The 18,295-nt window shown below is 42.4% G+C and overlaps 1 protein-coding gene across 4 annotated transcripts in view; it reads right to left on the bottom strand.

The window, feature by feature from the left end:
* The window catches only part of cacna1ha (calcium channel, voltage-dependent, T type, alpha 1H subunit a), a 160,159-nt gene that overhangs the window by 79,478 nt on the left and 62,386 nt on the right, over nucleotides 1–18,295 (bottom strand). For all 4 annotated transcript variants that reach the window (XR_013488057.1, XM_078161655.1, XM_078161656.1 and 1 more), the window contains exon 3: nucleotides 975–1,087. Coding sequence is in view for 3 of the 4 variants with exons in the window: in XM_078161655.1 (XP_078017781.1) it covers nucleotides 975–1,087 (113 nt within the window). In the remaining variant the exon portion in view is untranslated. The remainder of the gene's footprint in view (nucleotides 1–974; nucleotides 1,088–18,295) is intronic.

Genomic DNA, 18,295 nt, shown 5'->3' with positions numbered 1-18,295 from the left:
TGCCAATCAGGATGTGCCTACCCAAATACATGTGGACCCCACCACATATAAGGCTGCACACGATGCTGCCGCCATCCTACACCCTCTTCAGCGAGCAGCATAGGAGCAACAGGGCCACTAGGTAGAAGGATCAGCCTTAGCTTACAGAACAAATTTAAAATATCATAAGCTTTGTTCCATCTCACACAGGCTCCACCCTTTGCTTAACTGTATGGGTACAGTGGGAGGAGCTTGATGACTGAACGCACTATTTGGACAGAACACTGACCCAGCTACACTGATCCTGAGTGGTTAAAGGTTAGTCGTCGCAGCCCGCCTACTTCTTTATAACCTAGGCTGCTGCAGTGGAGAAGTAGGAAGACCCAGTCAACACAGGTAGTATGCAACCAAACTGGGTGGACCCATGGCCGAAGCTTGCAGGGGTCAACAGACAAGCAGTAGACGCACTGCACACCACATTCCCCAGGTCATGAAGGAGCATAGGAACATGTAGGTGTATCATGCCCAGAAGGGAGGCAGGTGCAACACAGCTGACACGCACCCCACCCTTTTCACCTGCCCTGTGTTGTCCAGTGGGCAAATTGTTGTTACTGAAAAAGAAAAAGGATAGTGGACGGCATTGTGTGCTGCCATATATACTGTGGGGCCCACTTGTATTCAGGCTGATTAGCTGATTACATTTATGCAAATTTCAGTGGGGGAACAAGTGCTCGTGACTGGATGACAGAATTACATTTAGTCCAGTAGAGGGTGGAGCTTGTGTGAGATAGAACATCAAATATGTCACCAAAGTAAGCAACACCTTTTCCCAAGGCCATTTCTATCTTATATAAATCTGCTGTTACAGGCAGCACTGAGGTAGACAGTGAGAATGTTATGTCAGGTGTTTCTATGCAAAGAGAACACACAAAACATGCCATGTCATAATGTCTTCATGGGCCCAGTTATCATAAGGATGAGGCAGTTACACTGACCTGTAGGATGCGGCACCACTCTGACTGGCAGCTGACATCTTCACAGGGCTGGAACATCCCCAGAGTCACGCAGTTGAGCAGGATCACAAGCATGGACACATGCTCGAACCATGTGCAGGAAGAGGTTAAGGCCAAAACACATACTTCACAGAAACTTCACAGAAAAGCAAGAGCTAAAGCAGTAAGAAAATGCAAACAAAAATGTTATCAGTCTCCTTTTAAATAATGTTAAGGTTGCATCAATAAGGCTGTGGGCAGCTTTCTCTGTAACACTGCCTCCAGTGTTGACCACAGGTGCATCCAGGCCAGGCATGATCAGGTGCAAGCCACACACAGGAGCAACATGATCCAAACAACCCTGCTGACCTGTTGCATGGTGGGAGAAGCCATGACACTCAGCTCATAAACAACAATGACAGATATGAAATACAGTATATGAGCATATGTTAAAAGTACTAAAATCCCAGAAAAAGACCAAACATGATTCAGTATAAGAGCATGTGTGTAAACAAACACCCCGCCAACACACTGGAACCGGATGCCAAGGAAGTTTTGTGCGAGTCTAATGCACATAATGGGTCTAATGATGACCCAGTGGGCCTGGCTGTTAATCTGTTTACAAGACTATTCACTGTTTCACAAACAAACTTTTTAATGGGTCCATGTCTACTGTACATCCTGTTGCATCATTTGTAAATATAAATTAATGACATGAAGCAAATCCCAGGGAAAAGATGTCTATCACAACTAGGGATGGGGATTTTATAATCCTGTGACACATAATTCCAAGATCTAGTGCGACAATAATTATTCGTGCAACTCTTTGATGGGTCTTAAGTTTTGTTTTGGGAGTCATACTTTCTTGCCACAAGGACAAAGCACAATCTCGAGGGTATAACAAATGTCAGATGTCACCTCCTGACCTGACTGAAATAGCACTTGTGAGTAATCTTTTGTTGATTTCCTTTTGCTTGTGTTATCCTTTCTTTATCCTTTAAGGACTCACTGTAAGATTATCTATTTAGGACAAAGCAGTAAGTTACAGAGGGCACAGTCAACAGTGGATTTTTCTTTCCTGTATTTCAGTTCCTGTTCAAGTTGTAAGAGCTTCAAATGTAATCCATCTACGAGGGATGGAGTCTTAACAGAGTGGCCACATTGGTGCCTCACTGTATCGGCAGACATTTGATGGAGAGTTGTAATCTGTCTGGGTTTGCTTAAGAGTTCCTCTGATGTGCTTTGAGCGCTGCAACATGGACGGCAACTAAAACTGCACCTTTGTGTCGACTAAATGAAAGATGACAAATCTGAAAAGCCATAGTCTTTGCCTTTTCAATTTTCATTACAAGAGATAAAGTGAGACATGAGAACAAACATGGACGACCATATAGAATAGATCAGTGTAGTCACACTCTCTGCTGGCAGATTCATTAATCCGTCGTAGCAGCACAACATGATGCGGCACCATAAATCAAACCAGTCTATAAAAACACAGGTCGACTAATAAAATACATACATGGCCAGTTCATCACAGTGCTTCTGCAGCTGCAATACAGTTAGAAGATGCGCCTTTATCACACTGAGAAAAAACAATAATCAGAGTACCAAGAAAGCGTGAGTGAGAGGCTGGAGGGGGGGAAAGTGACAAAGAGCGGGAAGCAGCTTTAAATCATGTCTCTTCAAGTTGAAAAAAGCCACCGATGCTGCTGTTTATCTACTTAAGTTTGGCTTTTGTCCCAGAAACACACACATGCAGCGATCTGGTGTGTGCACCGAGTTGCAGTATTGAAGTATTCCCAGGGTGAAGTACTGTTCTAATTAGAAAGGGAGTAAAAGCAGGAAACAAATGGTGACTACTGTCTTCTACATTGCTCACACACACTCACAAAATACACACAAATGCAGGCATATATACATTGCAGCCAAATTAAGTTTATGTCGCACAAACGCACACACACAAGGACAATTGGGACTCGCTGCTGTCTGTGAGCAGGGACCGAGACAGAAGTTTGTATCAGCGAAAAAGTCAGACCTAAAACTTTTCTTTTCCTCCAGCGGCTGTTAGTGTAAGAGGTAACTGTGGTCTTCTATAGCCATGGATATAACCTTTAATTTAGCCAGTCTCATGTGTTAAACTCTCTGGTTAGACGTCACAAGGCGATAATAGTGCACAGTATTAGTACTGAACATTTTAGACTGCACAAGAAAAACATGAGGATTCCATGACAGATTGCTTCTCGAGACAATTTACCTCCTTGTAGTCAATGAATCATTTGTACAATGTCATACAACAACACATTGAACATGCAATTCAACATGTTATATAAAAAAGTCCTTCTTTAAGTTTTTTTGCTCATCATTATGAAGTACATCTTGACTGCCAATGTACGATCTCCTGGGAAAATGAAGGCTCAAAGGAACTGTGCCAAAGACTGCGCAACCAAAACAGGAAGAGGACAGCTACTGGTAATTATCCCCAGTTAAAGCATACAAAGAGTATCAGTGTAAGTTCTTTGCAGTTACCCCCAGCAGCGGAGATGGCGGATGGTAAAACAACTGAAGTAACTGTGGAAAACAAAATGCGGCATGTCCTGTGTTGTTGGTTGCTAGGCTCTGAGGCAAACGGAAAGTGATCAGGGCGTCTTTACAACAGTGGTGCCAACAGTAAAAACACTTGGGATGATTGAAAGTTGTCTGTTTCCCCTTTACGTTTACAATTTGGTATAATCAGATGGAAAGATTAAGTAGGGTAAACGCATCTTGACTTTGTCAGTATATGTAGTGTTAGTTGTGGAACAGTTGGTTTGTGACTTCAGACATCACAAGATGTGATTAAAAAACAATTCAAAAAGCAATTAGGCAATCAGGACTGAATACATATAAAACAAACACTGCTTAAAGTAAAGACCCTTTTAGAGCCAACGTCACAATGATGGCAGTTTGTTAGCTTAGCTTAAAATGTCGTCCTCTTGTGTTGTTGGGAGCCAGAACAGAAGGAGTCATGGCTCAAAACAAAGACAACTATGGTTAAATGCAATAAGACCAAAGGACTAGACAGAAGTTGATTAACAAAAATGCTCACATGTGCAGCGCACACTTCATATCAGGTCAGGGAAAAAGTATTTCCTGTTGTAGGGATGAATAACGTTATGTGTATTAAGGGTCATCATGTCCACCTCATCAGAAACTGGGGAGGTATTAAGAGGAATATTGAATTTCTCCGTAATGCTAACTTTTTAGCACATTAGCTAATGTTAGGTCAGTGTTTATTTATTCAAGTAGCATTTGTGGTCCCACAGAGTGAGTGACATGACATGGTGCATTTGTAAATTCAGTCTGATGCTCCACAGGAAAATGAGTGTCCTGTTGGTCAAAGAAATCAAATGTTATATTTCTATATAGATTAAAAACGGAACGTCATACTGTTTACTGACAGTAAAAGGGTCTAAATAAGTATCGAACACCCAATTTTTTAGGGTCATGAAGGCTCATGTGCAATTCTAAGGGGTCATACAGTAGCACAAAGACTATCAAAGAGCACTCATATCTGAATACATTCATAAGGCTGGGTTAAACAGCAATGTTGATACAACCATCAGGATATGGACTGAGAGGGTTAATTTTATCAACTAGAGTGCCCATCATCAATTGTTTATGTCCTTGTTAACTGGGGAAAAAAACAGTGGCAGGGAGCCCTTTGAAAATTGATTGGTTGAACATCTCGATCAGATTGCAGTGGCAATCCGCAAGCAATTTCCTAAATATGCGTTTTGCATTTTTGAACAAATATGTGATATAAAAATAGCATATTCTGTTTGTTCTGCTCCCTCCAACACACATCTGTACGACGGCCCATTTGCACGTCTGACAGAGGATTTCCTGAGCCCTGGCTGCCACCACTCACCTCTGTCAGACCGCTTAATTAACCAAACCTGACAAGTGTGCAATGAGCTCTGCCAAAATGTCACGTCTTTATTCCCTCTGCTGACAAAGCCTTCCCTCTGTCAGCTGTGAGGAAAGATATGAATCTCCTCAAACAGGAGATATGCCAATCAATTGAAGTTTGACCATATGATGTTACTTTAGAAGCGCACCGTGTCGATCCAGAGCTGCGATGCCCAGCTGAGCGTGAAACTCTCATAATCTCACACAGTCACGCTGCTTACATGTATGTCTCTTGTTTCTCACAATTTGTTGCGCTAATATTGTGATGCTGAGGGGAACAGGGTCTGCTATATTTTTGGAAAAGACGGTCTCTGCCAATGCGCCAAGCTCCCACTGCTATGGTATGCAGCAGCTGGATAGTCAAGTTAACAGAAGCAGTGCTACTGTGGGAGGCAGGAAAAATGCAAACGCTGCTGCTTATCCTCTGGAGACACATTTAAAAAGAATGAGAGGGAGAAATAAACAAGGGGCATCTGAGTAGTTTACATCTCAGAGGGCACAGTATGTAAAACAGGGGGCTTGTGGCAGCCAGATATGAGTGCTATGTTGAAGGGGCAGTTCAGAGGCCGTGTTCACACAGGGAGTGTTACGGTTTATTCAGTAATCTGTGGAAGCACCAACAGCTCTGAGGCACTACGGCTGCTGCTTGTATTGTATGTACCCAGTCTACAAATGAGTTAGATGTGCGCTTAGCCATTACGGCAGTGTACAACATGTATTGTAGTCACCCCCGGGGGAGCAGCAATGAAACACTGTCGATAACATTGTGTTAAGTTGCAATTGGGCTGTTGTGAGTATTAATACAAAGAGAAAAACACATCTTCAATCACATGGAAAATGCCTTGGGGCAGTCTGTCACAATACAAACACAAACACACACACACACACACCCACACACAGTAAGTCAAGCGACGTAAGGTCGATCCTTCCTACAGAGATGAAAGATTCAATAATCTGCGGCAGAATTAAAATGAGAGATTTGAATATTCAGAGAATCTGTCTTGCTCTCTCTCTCATGTTGCTCTGTGCCCTCCTGTGCTCTGCTTTCTCTAATTCCTCTTTAATCTCCACAGTCAACACCTCCTGAGCCCCCTTCTGTCTTCAGCTCTCCCACACACACACACACACACGCACACGCACACACACACACACACACACACACACACACATCAAACACACACACAGATGCATGTGTGCATGCGTGGAAACACACAAGCATTAATGCGTTAGTCTTCAAAGTCAAGCCAGGCTGTCTCTGCAAAACGAGCTCAGCGTACGCACTGATTTGTAGTAAACAGAAAACAACAAAGATCCTGTTGTTTTTTCAAATTTTGTTTGGCTTCGGCCTCACACACACACACATACACACACACACACCTCAAATTCACAGTACAGTTATGTTTTCCCTATGTTACCATAAGCTAGATCAAATACAGTGTACATTGGTTGATTCCCTCCTCCAGCAGTGACAAATCCAGGCCTTGCACACAATGCTCCTGGTCTTACTTGTTAAGGTCGATTTATGCCTCAGCACTCTCTGAGCAAATCAAATGAGGTCTGTGTCGTGTCACACTGGACATGAGGGATGTGGGTATTCATATGTCTAGCGCTGGGCAAGTTTAATATTTCTATTTATTACCTGTCCGTATAACGGGGCCCCATACGCACTTAAAATCTCCTCTGACGCAATAAAGCTCCAATGCAGTCCTGGATTAACTTAACCTACAACAAATGGGTTGTTCTGACCCAGTGGTGATGCCGTTCTTTTTATGTTAATGTTTACCCTCACTATAATATGGTTATTTTGACCCAGTGTAAAACAGGTTTTGTTAGTTGCATAGGGGGTAAATCAGGAGCAAGCAGTGACATGTAAAGTTGAAAAAGAGCTACAGTAGAATACAACAGTTTGCAATTATACCATGTTAAAGTTTGGGTAAATAACTCAACAGTAACATCGAAATTAACACTAATATTAGGTCAAAACAACTCATTGTCTTGGATGCTTTATAACCATGGGTATAGGGTAAAGTCATTTTCAGGTTCATACTCATATTTAAGGTTTCTACTGAAACATGTTTACGTACTTTAATGGTCAAAATACTTTATCTTCCTTATACTGTCTCAGCTGGAACACATGTGTTTGTCCTCAGTCTGAAACACACTGTTTAGTGCCTGTCTCTTTAAGAACCCCTCCTGAAAAAGCCCAGTCTGCTCTGGTTGGTCAGCGTGTCTGAGTCGTCAGGCATCTCTGCATCGTCAATGCATCCACGGAAAGACCGTAATGGTAAAACGCGTCTTTTTCTATGATGAAAAATCCCCAATAAAAGCTTCCAAACACAACCGGACATGTTCCAGCTTGGGAATAATCTGAAATTTGGGAGGAATTAACAACAAAAGCAACCAAAATAACTTGTCTCCCTGATGTTAGCATGTAGCTATGTGTATAAGCAGTGTACCTGCAGCTGGGGAATGACTGTCATGAAGAATAGCAGCACTTGCAAACGTGAAAAATCACCAGTAAAAACACAAGCGGACATGTTCCAGTAGGGATATGATCTGAAATCTGGGAAAAACTTAAACCAAACATAAACAACATAAACCAAAATTACATGTTTCCTTGACGTTAGTATGTAGCTTCATGTAGCAGAGTAGACTACGTAATGTACACACTTGCAGTAGTGTGCCTGGAGCAGATGTCCATATAAAGAAGTCTAGCACACTATGATGTCATACTGTAGCCATAGCAGAAAATAAAAGCTGGAAATAGAGTAATTGGAACAGTAGGAAACCTCAAGTTTTTTTGTTAACAGGGATTACTTCAACATACGTTTACCTCAATATTCAAAACTTTGGCCACATTTTATAATGGACACAAAATATGGAAAAGCATAATAAGTCCCCTTTAACCCAACTGCTAGGTGCTATACTGACTAAATTTGGGTGTAATATGACCGGGGAGTTTTAGTGTGTACTAACATTTTGAGTATGACCACCTTTGGGCCAGTAGTCCAAATCTAGACATTCAATTTAAATTGGCATTATCAGTAATAATTCATAAAGAAAGAGACATTTTAGAGCATTAAAAATGTTGACTGTCTTCTTGGAAACAGATATTCTTGGCACAGAGGAACTTGGACTTACTTATACCCTTTTTCGACTAAAGTTAGCATGTGTGTGCAGGTTTTTTAAACACTGGTAAACCCGCTAAAAACAGGCTTTACACTCCTTTCCCATTGCCAGTAGACCAGAGCTGTGTACATGGCTCTGCAGCAGACGAGTATGCCTTTCTGTGTATGGGTTTCTTTATTCTGTTTGTCACTTTCGTTGTCACAGACAGGCTGGAAAACAGGATAGTAAATAGTAAAAAGCAGCAAAGAGCCCTGCGAAAACTTTAAAGTGGTCTCTTTCTTTTATATATCTCTTACTTATTCAGTCTCCCTTTTTAAAACTCAGTGCAGACTAACATGGAACGACGTCTGAGCAGTGCTTGGGCAGACACAGATGCTATTTTGTGGTGGCACGTCATTGGATCTCGCTGGTAAAGGGGTGAGTGTTGTGTTTCCATCAATGCCAATCAGAGCCAGAGCCGATAAACAGCCATGACTACTGTGGAGTCATCTGACCCGGGTGGGAATGCCGTTTGTAATCTCTCCATATTACATTAAAAAGCCAGATATCAGCAGGTGTTAGTGGGTTTTTTTGTGCAGTGGGAAAGGGGCTTTATTAACTTATACTGGGACTTGGCTTTAATTGTGAGGCAGATGCAGGAAGTTCAGCCTCATTTATTTGTCAAAGATTTAAGTGAATAGGAAGAGATTGACTTTTCATTTATCAATTCCTTTTGCCAACAAATAAATGCATCCGTCAACCTGACCAGAGTACCAACATTCTATACTTTTTATTGACTGAAGTCCACCAGTATAACCATAGTGCTCTAACAGTGGGCATGAAATCGCTCTACTTTAAACTGAATTCTAACGACAGAAATGCACTTGCAAAACTGTTGAGAAAGAAATAGGAGAAACAAAGTTGATGATTGACAGCTTGCAAAAAAAGACAGATATATGGAGCATCATTCATTTTGTGCCTGTATAATGGGCGCCGGATGACTCAGTGTTTATCTTCAGCATCTGCTGTGCAAATATGCAACAATACAAGCCTTCCAAGGTAAACAAGACACAAATATCACAATGCAATATTAAGCATTTGTAAGAGCCTGTTAAATTTGTACCACACTCTGTCAAAGTCTCACACCTACAGCGACTGTGATAACACTTACACACATTCACCGGGTGAACATACACACACACACAAATGCATAGCGCTTGTATGCATGAGTACACTCAGGGTGAGGCATAGTTTGCAGGTCGCGTTTTGCCATTTCTTTTTTTTTTTTTTTTTGCAACAGGACATAAAAAGCAAAGAAGCAGCACTGCACCTTTACATGGTCAAAAGGGCTTTAGCACAATAGTGCGTGTGCATATTTCAGACACATATGGTTGCTGATGCATGACGACAACAATTCCCCTACACAACCTCTTCGGCATACATGGATGCACACAAGCACGAATACGCTGGAGAGGTCTCACAGCACACACACCATGTCAAGCCCACTCCACAACGCATACACAGCGTCAAGCCCACTCCAGTTGAGCTGTCAGGTCGGTGCCGGTGCACAGAGATAGAGAGCAGAGGGGAGAGAGAAGGGCGCAGTAAACAACAAGGGAGCACCGAGGCACCACAGACAAAGAATTGTCCAGTTGTTTCCCATCAGAGCAGTCAGGGCAGTGCTGTGCGTGACAAAAACACACTTTAATTTCATTAAATTAAGAGCGCATTATCAGCTGTCTCTATCTGTTTCCTTCTCTTTCTTCCCGTGTTATGATTTCCTCCCTCTCCTCTTTCTTCCTCCTTCCATCTTCCCTCCTCCATCCTCCCAGGGCTCTCTTTCTGTCCATATGTGTTAAAGAGGAGCTACAGTGCTAAGTCTCAGCGCACAAGCAGAACTTATCCCTATCTGCTCCACGGCTCAGCGCTCTTTGTTCTGCTATAAACTACAAATTTAGCCTGTCCCGACTGGTTAGCAGCTCTCAAAGTTCCTTTTGCTTCAGCATGAGGAAAACTTTTCTGTCTGTTCCCACAGCAATACAAGATAGATTTGAAGAGTGAGCACTCAAATAAACTGTTGGCATGGAATGACATTAAATGGCATCACTTTGCACTTTTGCACCATTCCTTTATTTCATTTTTGTACATCTAGTGCCAGCATCTTCTCTGGAGAGAAGCTAGCGTTAAAAATGTTCGGTGCAGATGCCTCTATCACAGTTAGCAGTCGCAATTTACACAGCTTCGTGGCTCCAGCCCGAAGCTCATTGGCTGTCGCTCTCCTGTGTCAGGTGAAATTCTCCAGCCAAGCGGATGAATTTCAACCCGTCTGTTTTGCTTTGTCTGCCTCATTCTGCTGACTTTGGAGCGAAAGGAGAGGTAATTAGTGTGAATATAAGGGGCTCACATCAGTGACCAGTCACGCAGCACTCATCTCTGCCATGGAGACAGATGGCTTGGGCGGAAGCAAATCTATCCATCCATACACACCAAAAATGGAGAGATGGAGACGGAAACAGACTTGTCTGCAACACTGATGTGCATTCTTAAAGTGGTTTGGGGGTTAATGGAGCTCTCAGAGTGGCACTGCTGACAAATTGAAGAGGAGAAAGTGGGAAAACAGAGAAGAAGAAGGAATGAGGTGACACTCAACTATATGTGGGAATATGTGAGAAAGTAGCAATGACATATTTGGATATAAATGGCTCTTCAGGGAGTTTATCACAGAGAGTGTGTGACAGTCTCGTTACATAAGCTTGTATAAAACCTTGTACGTTGCTCTCCCAACACAAACATCTACTGTATACTTTCTGCCAGAGTTTTAGGTACAAAAGTTAAATTATTTGATCAATTCTGTCCTTGTTTGCTCTGCACACAGACAGTTTACTTGCACACATTCTCATAAGACCCACACGTATTAAACAATGATTCATCAGTGCAACTCTGCCAGACTTACAACAACTTTGTCCCTTGCCTGTTTATGTCTAGATATCTGTTAGAGGAGGTTACTTATAATCACTTTAATGTGTATAGTTCATTTCATTTTTGAGTATACAAGCTGCAGAAGTTCAAATCTAAAAACAGTGCAGGAATATTATCCGCAACCATACTTGTTTTTTATCCCTCTATCCCCCTCGTCAACACCCTTTCCATCTCTCCCTCCATCCTCAGTTCCTTGACCCTCACCTTGACCCGATATCGCTCTATTTTCCCACTGCTGCCATTTCATTTCTCTGCATTATCCCCCCTCTATCTCTCCTCTTAGCCTTTCACCTCCCTCTCTTTACCTTCTTCCATCCACTTTTGCAATCCATTTCTCTCCAACCCCCTCCCTGTTTCTCATGCTCCAGTCCATCCCTCTTTCATTAGAGGAGAGCAAACTCAATCCCATCAGATGTAATAACCTAATCACACTCTCTACTCAGGGTCGATCAGCAGAGCAGCAGTGTGTGTGTGTGTGTGTGCGCGCAGAATCAGTATGAAAACAAGTGCGTGTGTGTGTATTTGTGTTGCTTGTTATGATGAGCATACCCATTTAAGTTGCAGCATCCTTTGTCCTTTCTGTGTCTGCTTTATATATTATTATTTGTACCAGCTGGTGTTATAAAGCCCACCTGACAGTGTAATATACCTTGCCAAAAGGCTGATATACTGCAGTCCTGGGGAGGAGGTTGGTTGATGTGCAAAGCACTGGACTTTAACAACAGAGACAGAGGTTTATGCCCTGCTTGTCAGGTTTAAACACTTGGTAAAGGTTAGGAAAAGACTGTGCTTCTTTTTCTTAAACAAGAGAAGAATCAACAAACATGTCCTGTCTCCTGTTACAAATCAGCACTGACCTGTTCAATATTTATCCATGATCTTTCCCTAACTTTAATAAGGATATTGTGGGGTTAACTTTTGTTTTTGGGGATAAATTCTGTATTTGGCAGTGAACTGTATGCAGGTGAGTTCAATATATTTTCTAGATTTGCTCATCAAAAAAATGTCTTTGAAGTTCCCTGCTAAAAGCCCCTAAACCGCCTATAAACCCCTCTGTTTCAGCCCTGCTTAGATAAGGCTGTTTCTGTGTCTGTAGCTTTAAATGCAAATGAGCTGTGTCTGAACACACCCCTCTCTGAAAGAGGATGTGGCTTGACCAAGGCCTTCTGGGCTGGCAGCGGGCTCTAATGTTCGAATTCAAACTCTGCGACTGCAGCAGGACGATTCTGAATGGGAAGTCACTGATTTTGTGTATCCTGACATTTTATTTTTAGTTTGTTGATATGTGAGTTGGTACACAGGCACTAAAATGTAGCTACGTAGCTAATGTTAACTGTTACTGTCTCCACTGCCTCATCAATACTGGGAGCTTTTTTGGTAAATAAGCAAAAAATTGGAAATAAAATGCCAAAATTAGGTAGACTGCATCATCATTTTCTCACATCTCTCACATTATTTTGCATATGTATTGCTATATTTTATGCTCTGATACTATGAGAAAGGGTGAGGGTTAAAGGGTGAGTTCGCCCCAAAATCAAAGATACATATTTCCCTCTTACCTGTGGTGCAATCTATCAGTCTACATTGTTTTGGTGTCAGTCACCGAGTGTTGAAGATATTGACCATGGAGATGTCTGCCTTTATTCCAGTGAAATGGAACTAGATGGCACTCAGCTTGTGGTGCTCAAAGTGCCAATGTTTGAAAAACTCAACAGCAATGTCTCTTTTTAGAAATCATGACCCGGTTACTCAAGATAATCCACAGACCTTGTTGTGAGCAGTTTCATGTAGGAACTATTTTCTCTCTTCCAAACTACACCCTGCAACCTTATCATTGTGCAGAAGGAAGAGTGCATCTACTGCTAGCTCACCTAGCACCACTGAGCTAGCTAATGTTGCACGTCAGCTGAGGAGGATGCCATTAATGTTTATATCTCTCGCTGTCATGAGCGCAAGCCTCTCGTCCATGAGTAGATGCACACTTCCTTCAGCACAGTGATTCGGTTGGCAGGTGTAGCTGGGTAGGAAGAAAACAGCGCTTTGAGCACCACAAGCCAAGTGCCATCTAGGTCAATTATATTTGAGAGAAGACAAACATCTCTACGGCTGATATCTCCAACACTCTGCAACTCTCACCAAAACAATCTGAGTTGATAAATAGCACAACAGGTAAGGGGAACAATAGGTGATATTGGCTGAACTGTCCCTTTAATGTCTCTCCAATATATTTCATTTCAGAAGAATCTTCAAATAATTTGTAAAATCTTGATTTCATGCATAAAATATCCTTATTTGCCAATAATTCAAATGTGTTTTCATCAATTTCATCACTATTAATTACTATTCAAACATCTTTCACAGACTCGTTGGTGAGCAAATCTCAGAGGAACTAATTTTTGCTTCAACCAAGCGTCAGCCATGGAGAGTACTGCTGGGTTCAGAGCTCCTCCAACTGCTGGCATCACCCTACAGACCATCCCAGGCTGTTTGTCCTCCTTCCTTCATCACTCCATTCACAGTTAATGAGCTCTGTTCCCCCTCTGCTGTCCTTTCTTCCTTTATACCCTCTACTGCTCATCTCAAAACTTTGTTGTGGCTCTCTGCTCCTAACAAAATCTGTTCTTCTTCCCTGTCATGTTTGTCTTCCCTTCCCTTCCCTTCCCTTCTCTCTCTCGTCTCTCTCTGTACACTCCATCTCCGTTTCTCCTCCTCTTCGCCTCCTAGTGATCTGTCTCTGTTGATGTGGCAGTGGAGTCTTTCCAATCCAGATTCCAAGCCGTGTTTGATTGGGATGATTGTTCATTTATTTCACCATCTGCCACAGAAAACACACGCACACTCTCTACCATTACCTCAAACATAAAAAAACTCCCTCCTGCTGTGATCACTACTTTAAGGACTTTGCCAACAGAATGACTAGTTGCCGCATGTGTCACACAGCGCGCAGTGTGTGTGTGTGTGTGTGCGTGTCTGTATGTGCGAACTCCAGATTGGCTCATCGCAGCGAGGTCCCTGAAGATAGCACGATTCAGAAACGGAAACTCATAAATCAGCCTGTCCCTGAACTCGCTCCTCCTCGTTCCCCGCTTTCATCTCTCCATCCCTGCATCCCTCCGTCCCTCCTCCTCCATCACCCCTGAGAGGAGGCTGAGGCAGCAGTGACGCAGTTACACCAGGATTCCCTCTGTCTTTCCGTTACAGTCTCTCTGCTGCGAGCGCTTTCATCTCCCACTTAATTCCACTGCCTTTTTAATCTTCTGTTGATGGCACTTCTTTTTTTTTTTTTTCCATGGTGAAATGTTTCCTGAGCAACTTTGCATCAACTGCCAGCATCCATTACATTAAATTCTGTTCGGTTTCTCGCCAAGGTCTATTTATAAACAGTCAAAAATATCCGTGAGTTCGGATAGTCTTTTTCAGCCCAGTGCGACAAAACAGGTTTGTTCTTGTGCAGATGATGTAGCGGACTGAAACACTGCTGACATACAACACACCTGAAAACAAGACATCCCAAGGTGATATCCTTCTCCTGCATCCATCATATCATGAGCATGTACAGCGTGTGTTTGTGTGTCAAAGAGGAAAAAGGGATGAGGGAAAGAGAGAGCTACAGAGAGCCCTATATAGAGCAGCTGCATCTGGTGGGGCCTGGCCTTAAACCCGTACAGCGTCTCTCGCTCTCACACACACACACACACACACACACACACACACACACACACATACACACACACACACACTCCGGGGGGGTTACCTAACTTGCCTGAAATGGTTCAACCGCTCAGCTCGACCTTGAGGTATTTACTCCTTCTCATGTATTACAGCGACCACACAGACACTGGCAACTTCAGCTCTTGCTTAAATATGATGCAGTTTTCTTATCATAAACCGAAGACCAAAACTAACAATATTTGACACTCCTAATGAGTAATGTGAAGCCAAGACCTGATGACTAATTCCCCTGTGCTATGCAGCTCCACTTTTGCACCAGAACTATTAAAAACACATCAACGAGCCACAGTTTCATGGGGGTGATATGCACTTCCATTTCAATAAACGCGGTCACTGTAGTTTATTTTTAAAAAGTACGGCACCCAGCTGTTTTAGGAATATATTTAGAGAGATACTCAAGCAATTTACTTTTGTACCTCGTAAAGTTGGGGGATTTAACAAAGACGGATTAAACAAACTGAATGGTCGAACTTGAAGCAGCAGAAGCTGAGATGTTTTGACTGTTACTTTGGGCATAAAGGGATAGCTCGGGTCTTTTGAGGTGAGGTTTAATGAGGTACTTATTCATGGTCAGTGCATTAGATACAGCAGATGTCAGCTGGTATGCCTTGAGTTTGGACAAGAAGGCAGGAGTCCACCACAAAAGCTAAGCAATGACAGAGTAGCAGCAAAATGAGTTTTAGCAACCTAAAAACTTCAATATCAGTTTAAGTGTAAGCTATATGGAGAATATTGTCACCACTTTGCCTTGATTCAAACAGCCCCTAAAGATGGGGAAGACGTTAACAGCTTCAGTTCTCCATTTATGCTCTTGTCAAAGCCACTAGACTCCATTGACAAAGACAGTTATTTTAGGTAGCTGAACACAGGAGCTGCTGGTCTACTGCTGCCTCTCTGTTAGTTTGTATTTCTCTGTGACTTTGGTGAACCTGAACTAACCCTTTTGAATGTTCAAGTCATGCAAATACATACTAACTGAACGAGGCAGGTAACACCAGCAGCTCCTGTGTTCATTGATGTTAAATTACTGTTTTTGTCGAGCAAGCCTTGCTTTGAAAACCGCGATATAACGGCTTTAATTCCTTGCTGAAAGAGGCTGTATTCAGCAAGGTAAAGTGGTGAAAATACTGTCAATGTAAGGGTGCTTTCACACCTGCCCTCTTTGGTTCGGTTCAATCAGACTCAAGTTCGTTTGCCCCCTAAGTGCAGTTAGTTTTGGCAGGTGTGGACACAGCAATCACACTCGGGTGTGCACCAAAGAGAACATGTTCCGACGTCGATCCGACCCAACTGCATTCACATGACACACTGTTTGGGTTAAACATGAGCATGTTACAGTCCTGGAGGATTATTAATGTGCACCTCCTCCTGTACTGCCTTAATATGCACATTCAGCACATCCAATGCATCAAAACATTGTTTTCTAGTTGGAGCCGCGCCTTGTTTTCAAACTGTATGGTTTGAGTAAAATGAACAATGACAGCAATATAGTCCACGATGAGCACCAAAGTGTACTCTTCTTCAACGTGCTTTACTTCCTGGATTTTTCCCACATGGAAATTCTGATTAATCAAGAGCAGCTTTCTTGCACTTTTTAGGACGTTTTTTGGACTTTTTTTTTTAGGTGTTTTTCTGCTGCCCCCATTCACAGCAGTACATTGCTTAGCTTCTGTGGCAGTACTCGTGTCTGCTTCTCCAAACTTAGAGTGTACCAACTGACATCTACTGTAGGAAATACACTGAATATGGATAAGTACCTCATGCACCCGCACTTCAAAAGGTTTACATCTCCAGTTACAACTAACAGGTTTAGAGCTGAGTGCCACAGACAGGATAGGGAAGTCACAAAGTCTTGAGAGACAGAGTCGAATGGCTGGTTTAAGTATTTCTTAGAACTTCTGACAGTAAGAAAATTGCAGCATAACAGCAGGCTTATCCTGTCATATAAGGACTCTGTTACACAATCACTGTGTAGGCATGTGTACATTGTATTGTTGGTGTATCTCAATGCTGACAACAGGCGTGCCATGAAAGACTGTCAGACATAAACATCCTGACTGATTATACAGATTAGGAGGGCCACTTTTATCATACATGGTATTCTCTCTCTCTCTCAGTCTCTGACACAGTTTCAACAAGGATTCTGGTTGCTTAGTAACCAACCGCAGTCCGAGGATTCCAGAGAAGTGTCCGCAGAGAAAAACAGAGAGAAGAGTTAAGGACAGGAAGGTGGAGTGTTTTGTGTCTTTTATCCGCATTTTGGCCACAGTGTTTACATTTTTCTTTGATTGTTTCCTCCGTATTTTCATAGTCTTTCCTCCTTCCCATCGTCTCTCTCCTCCTCCTCCTCCTCCTCCTCCTGCTCTCCTTCATCTAGTCTCACGCTCCATATTGTCAAGGGAGAGGGGATAAAAAAAAAAAATCACCTCCCTCTCATTTCCCATCTCTTTCCTCCTTTTTCTCTCCTCCAGCCGCCTCTGCATGCCAAACACACATCACTATAACATGTCATATAATCCAAGTATAATCCATTACATATGAGCTTTCTCCTCGCATACACACATGAAAACATAATAAGCCTCTCTCCAAATTTATTCATCCATTAATCCTGTTAAAAGTGCTACGTTAAACTTCCCAAGGATCATTTATCCCGTAACAAATTACACAAAAGCTGGTCAGTTCTTAATACATTGGAAACAAGCTCCTGAGATTGTCCAGTTAATGTGGGGCAGTTTTTCAGCGCTCTGGTGTTTGTTTTGGAGGTCTATGTCTCCTCGGAGGATCGTAGTGCTGACCCCACAGTATCATTCTAACAGCTTTAGTGTGTTTTATAGATCAGTCCTGCTGACTGCCTCACTGTTTGCTGGGTTTCACAGACAAATGTGTGGTAGAGACAGGAGCCAGTGGGTAAGAGAGAGCAGGAGAAGTAGACAAAGAGCACTACTGTACCTGCGGATATTATTTATGATTGGATATTAAGCTCCATAGCAACCCAGTGATAGTGGGGATGTAGCTTTCTTAAACTGAAGACAATTTCCTCAACAGTAGGGCTGCACAATTAATCAAAATATTATTGAAATCACGATATGACCAACTGCAATATCCAAATTGCAGGAGCTGCAATTTTTTGATAAAGTTAAAATGTGACACAACATACCATTATAAATGGTACAGAGATGCCACGGGCTACAAATCATATTCCATATGTACAGGAACATATTTGTTTAGTACAGGCCCCATCAAAAATCACATTATTATCATTTTTATGTCATTTAAATTACCATTACCTTTACCAAATCACCTCATATTGCTGTCGCTACATCTGTCAAAATAATTGCAATGTGCACTTGTTCCATATTGTGCCGCCCTAATCGACTGTCATGTCAACAAAGCTCTGCTTTTACAGCAAATGGAAAGATATCTAACAAGAATGGGAGGAGTTACTGCATGGGGAATATTAGAAATATGAAGGAACAGTGGTTCCCAACTGGTCCAGGCCCAGGTCCGGCCATGTTGTCTTGCTAGTTTGCTGTCTCTGTTCAGTAGCTGTCCATTTG

The sequence above is a fragment of the Epinephelus lanceolatus genome, chromosome 18 (genome assembly GCF_041903045.1).
Source record: "Epinephelus lanceolatus isolate andai-2023 chromosome 18, ASM4190304v1, whole genome shotgun sequence".
In the NCBI taxonomy this organism is placed as follows: Eukaryota; Metazoa; Chordata; class Actinopteri; order Perciformes; family Serranidae; genus Epinephelus; species Epinephelus lanceolatus.
Note: the sequence above shows the minus strand (reverse complement) of the source record. Positions and strands in the feature narration are given on the sequence as shown.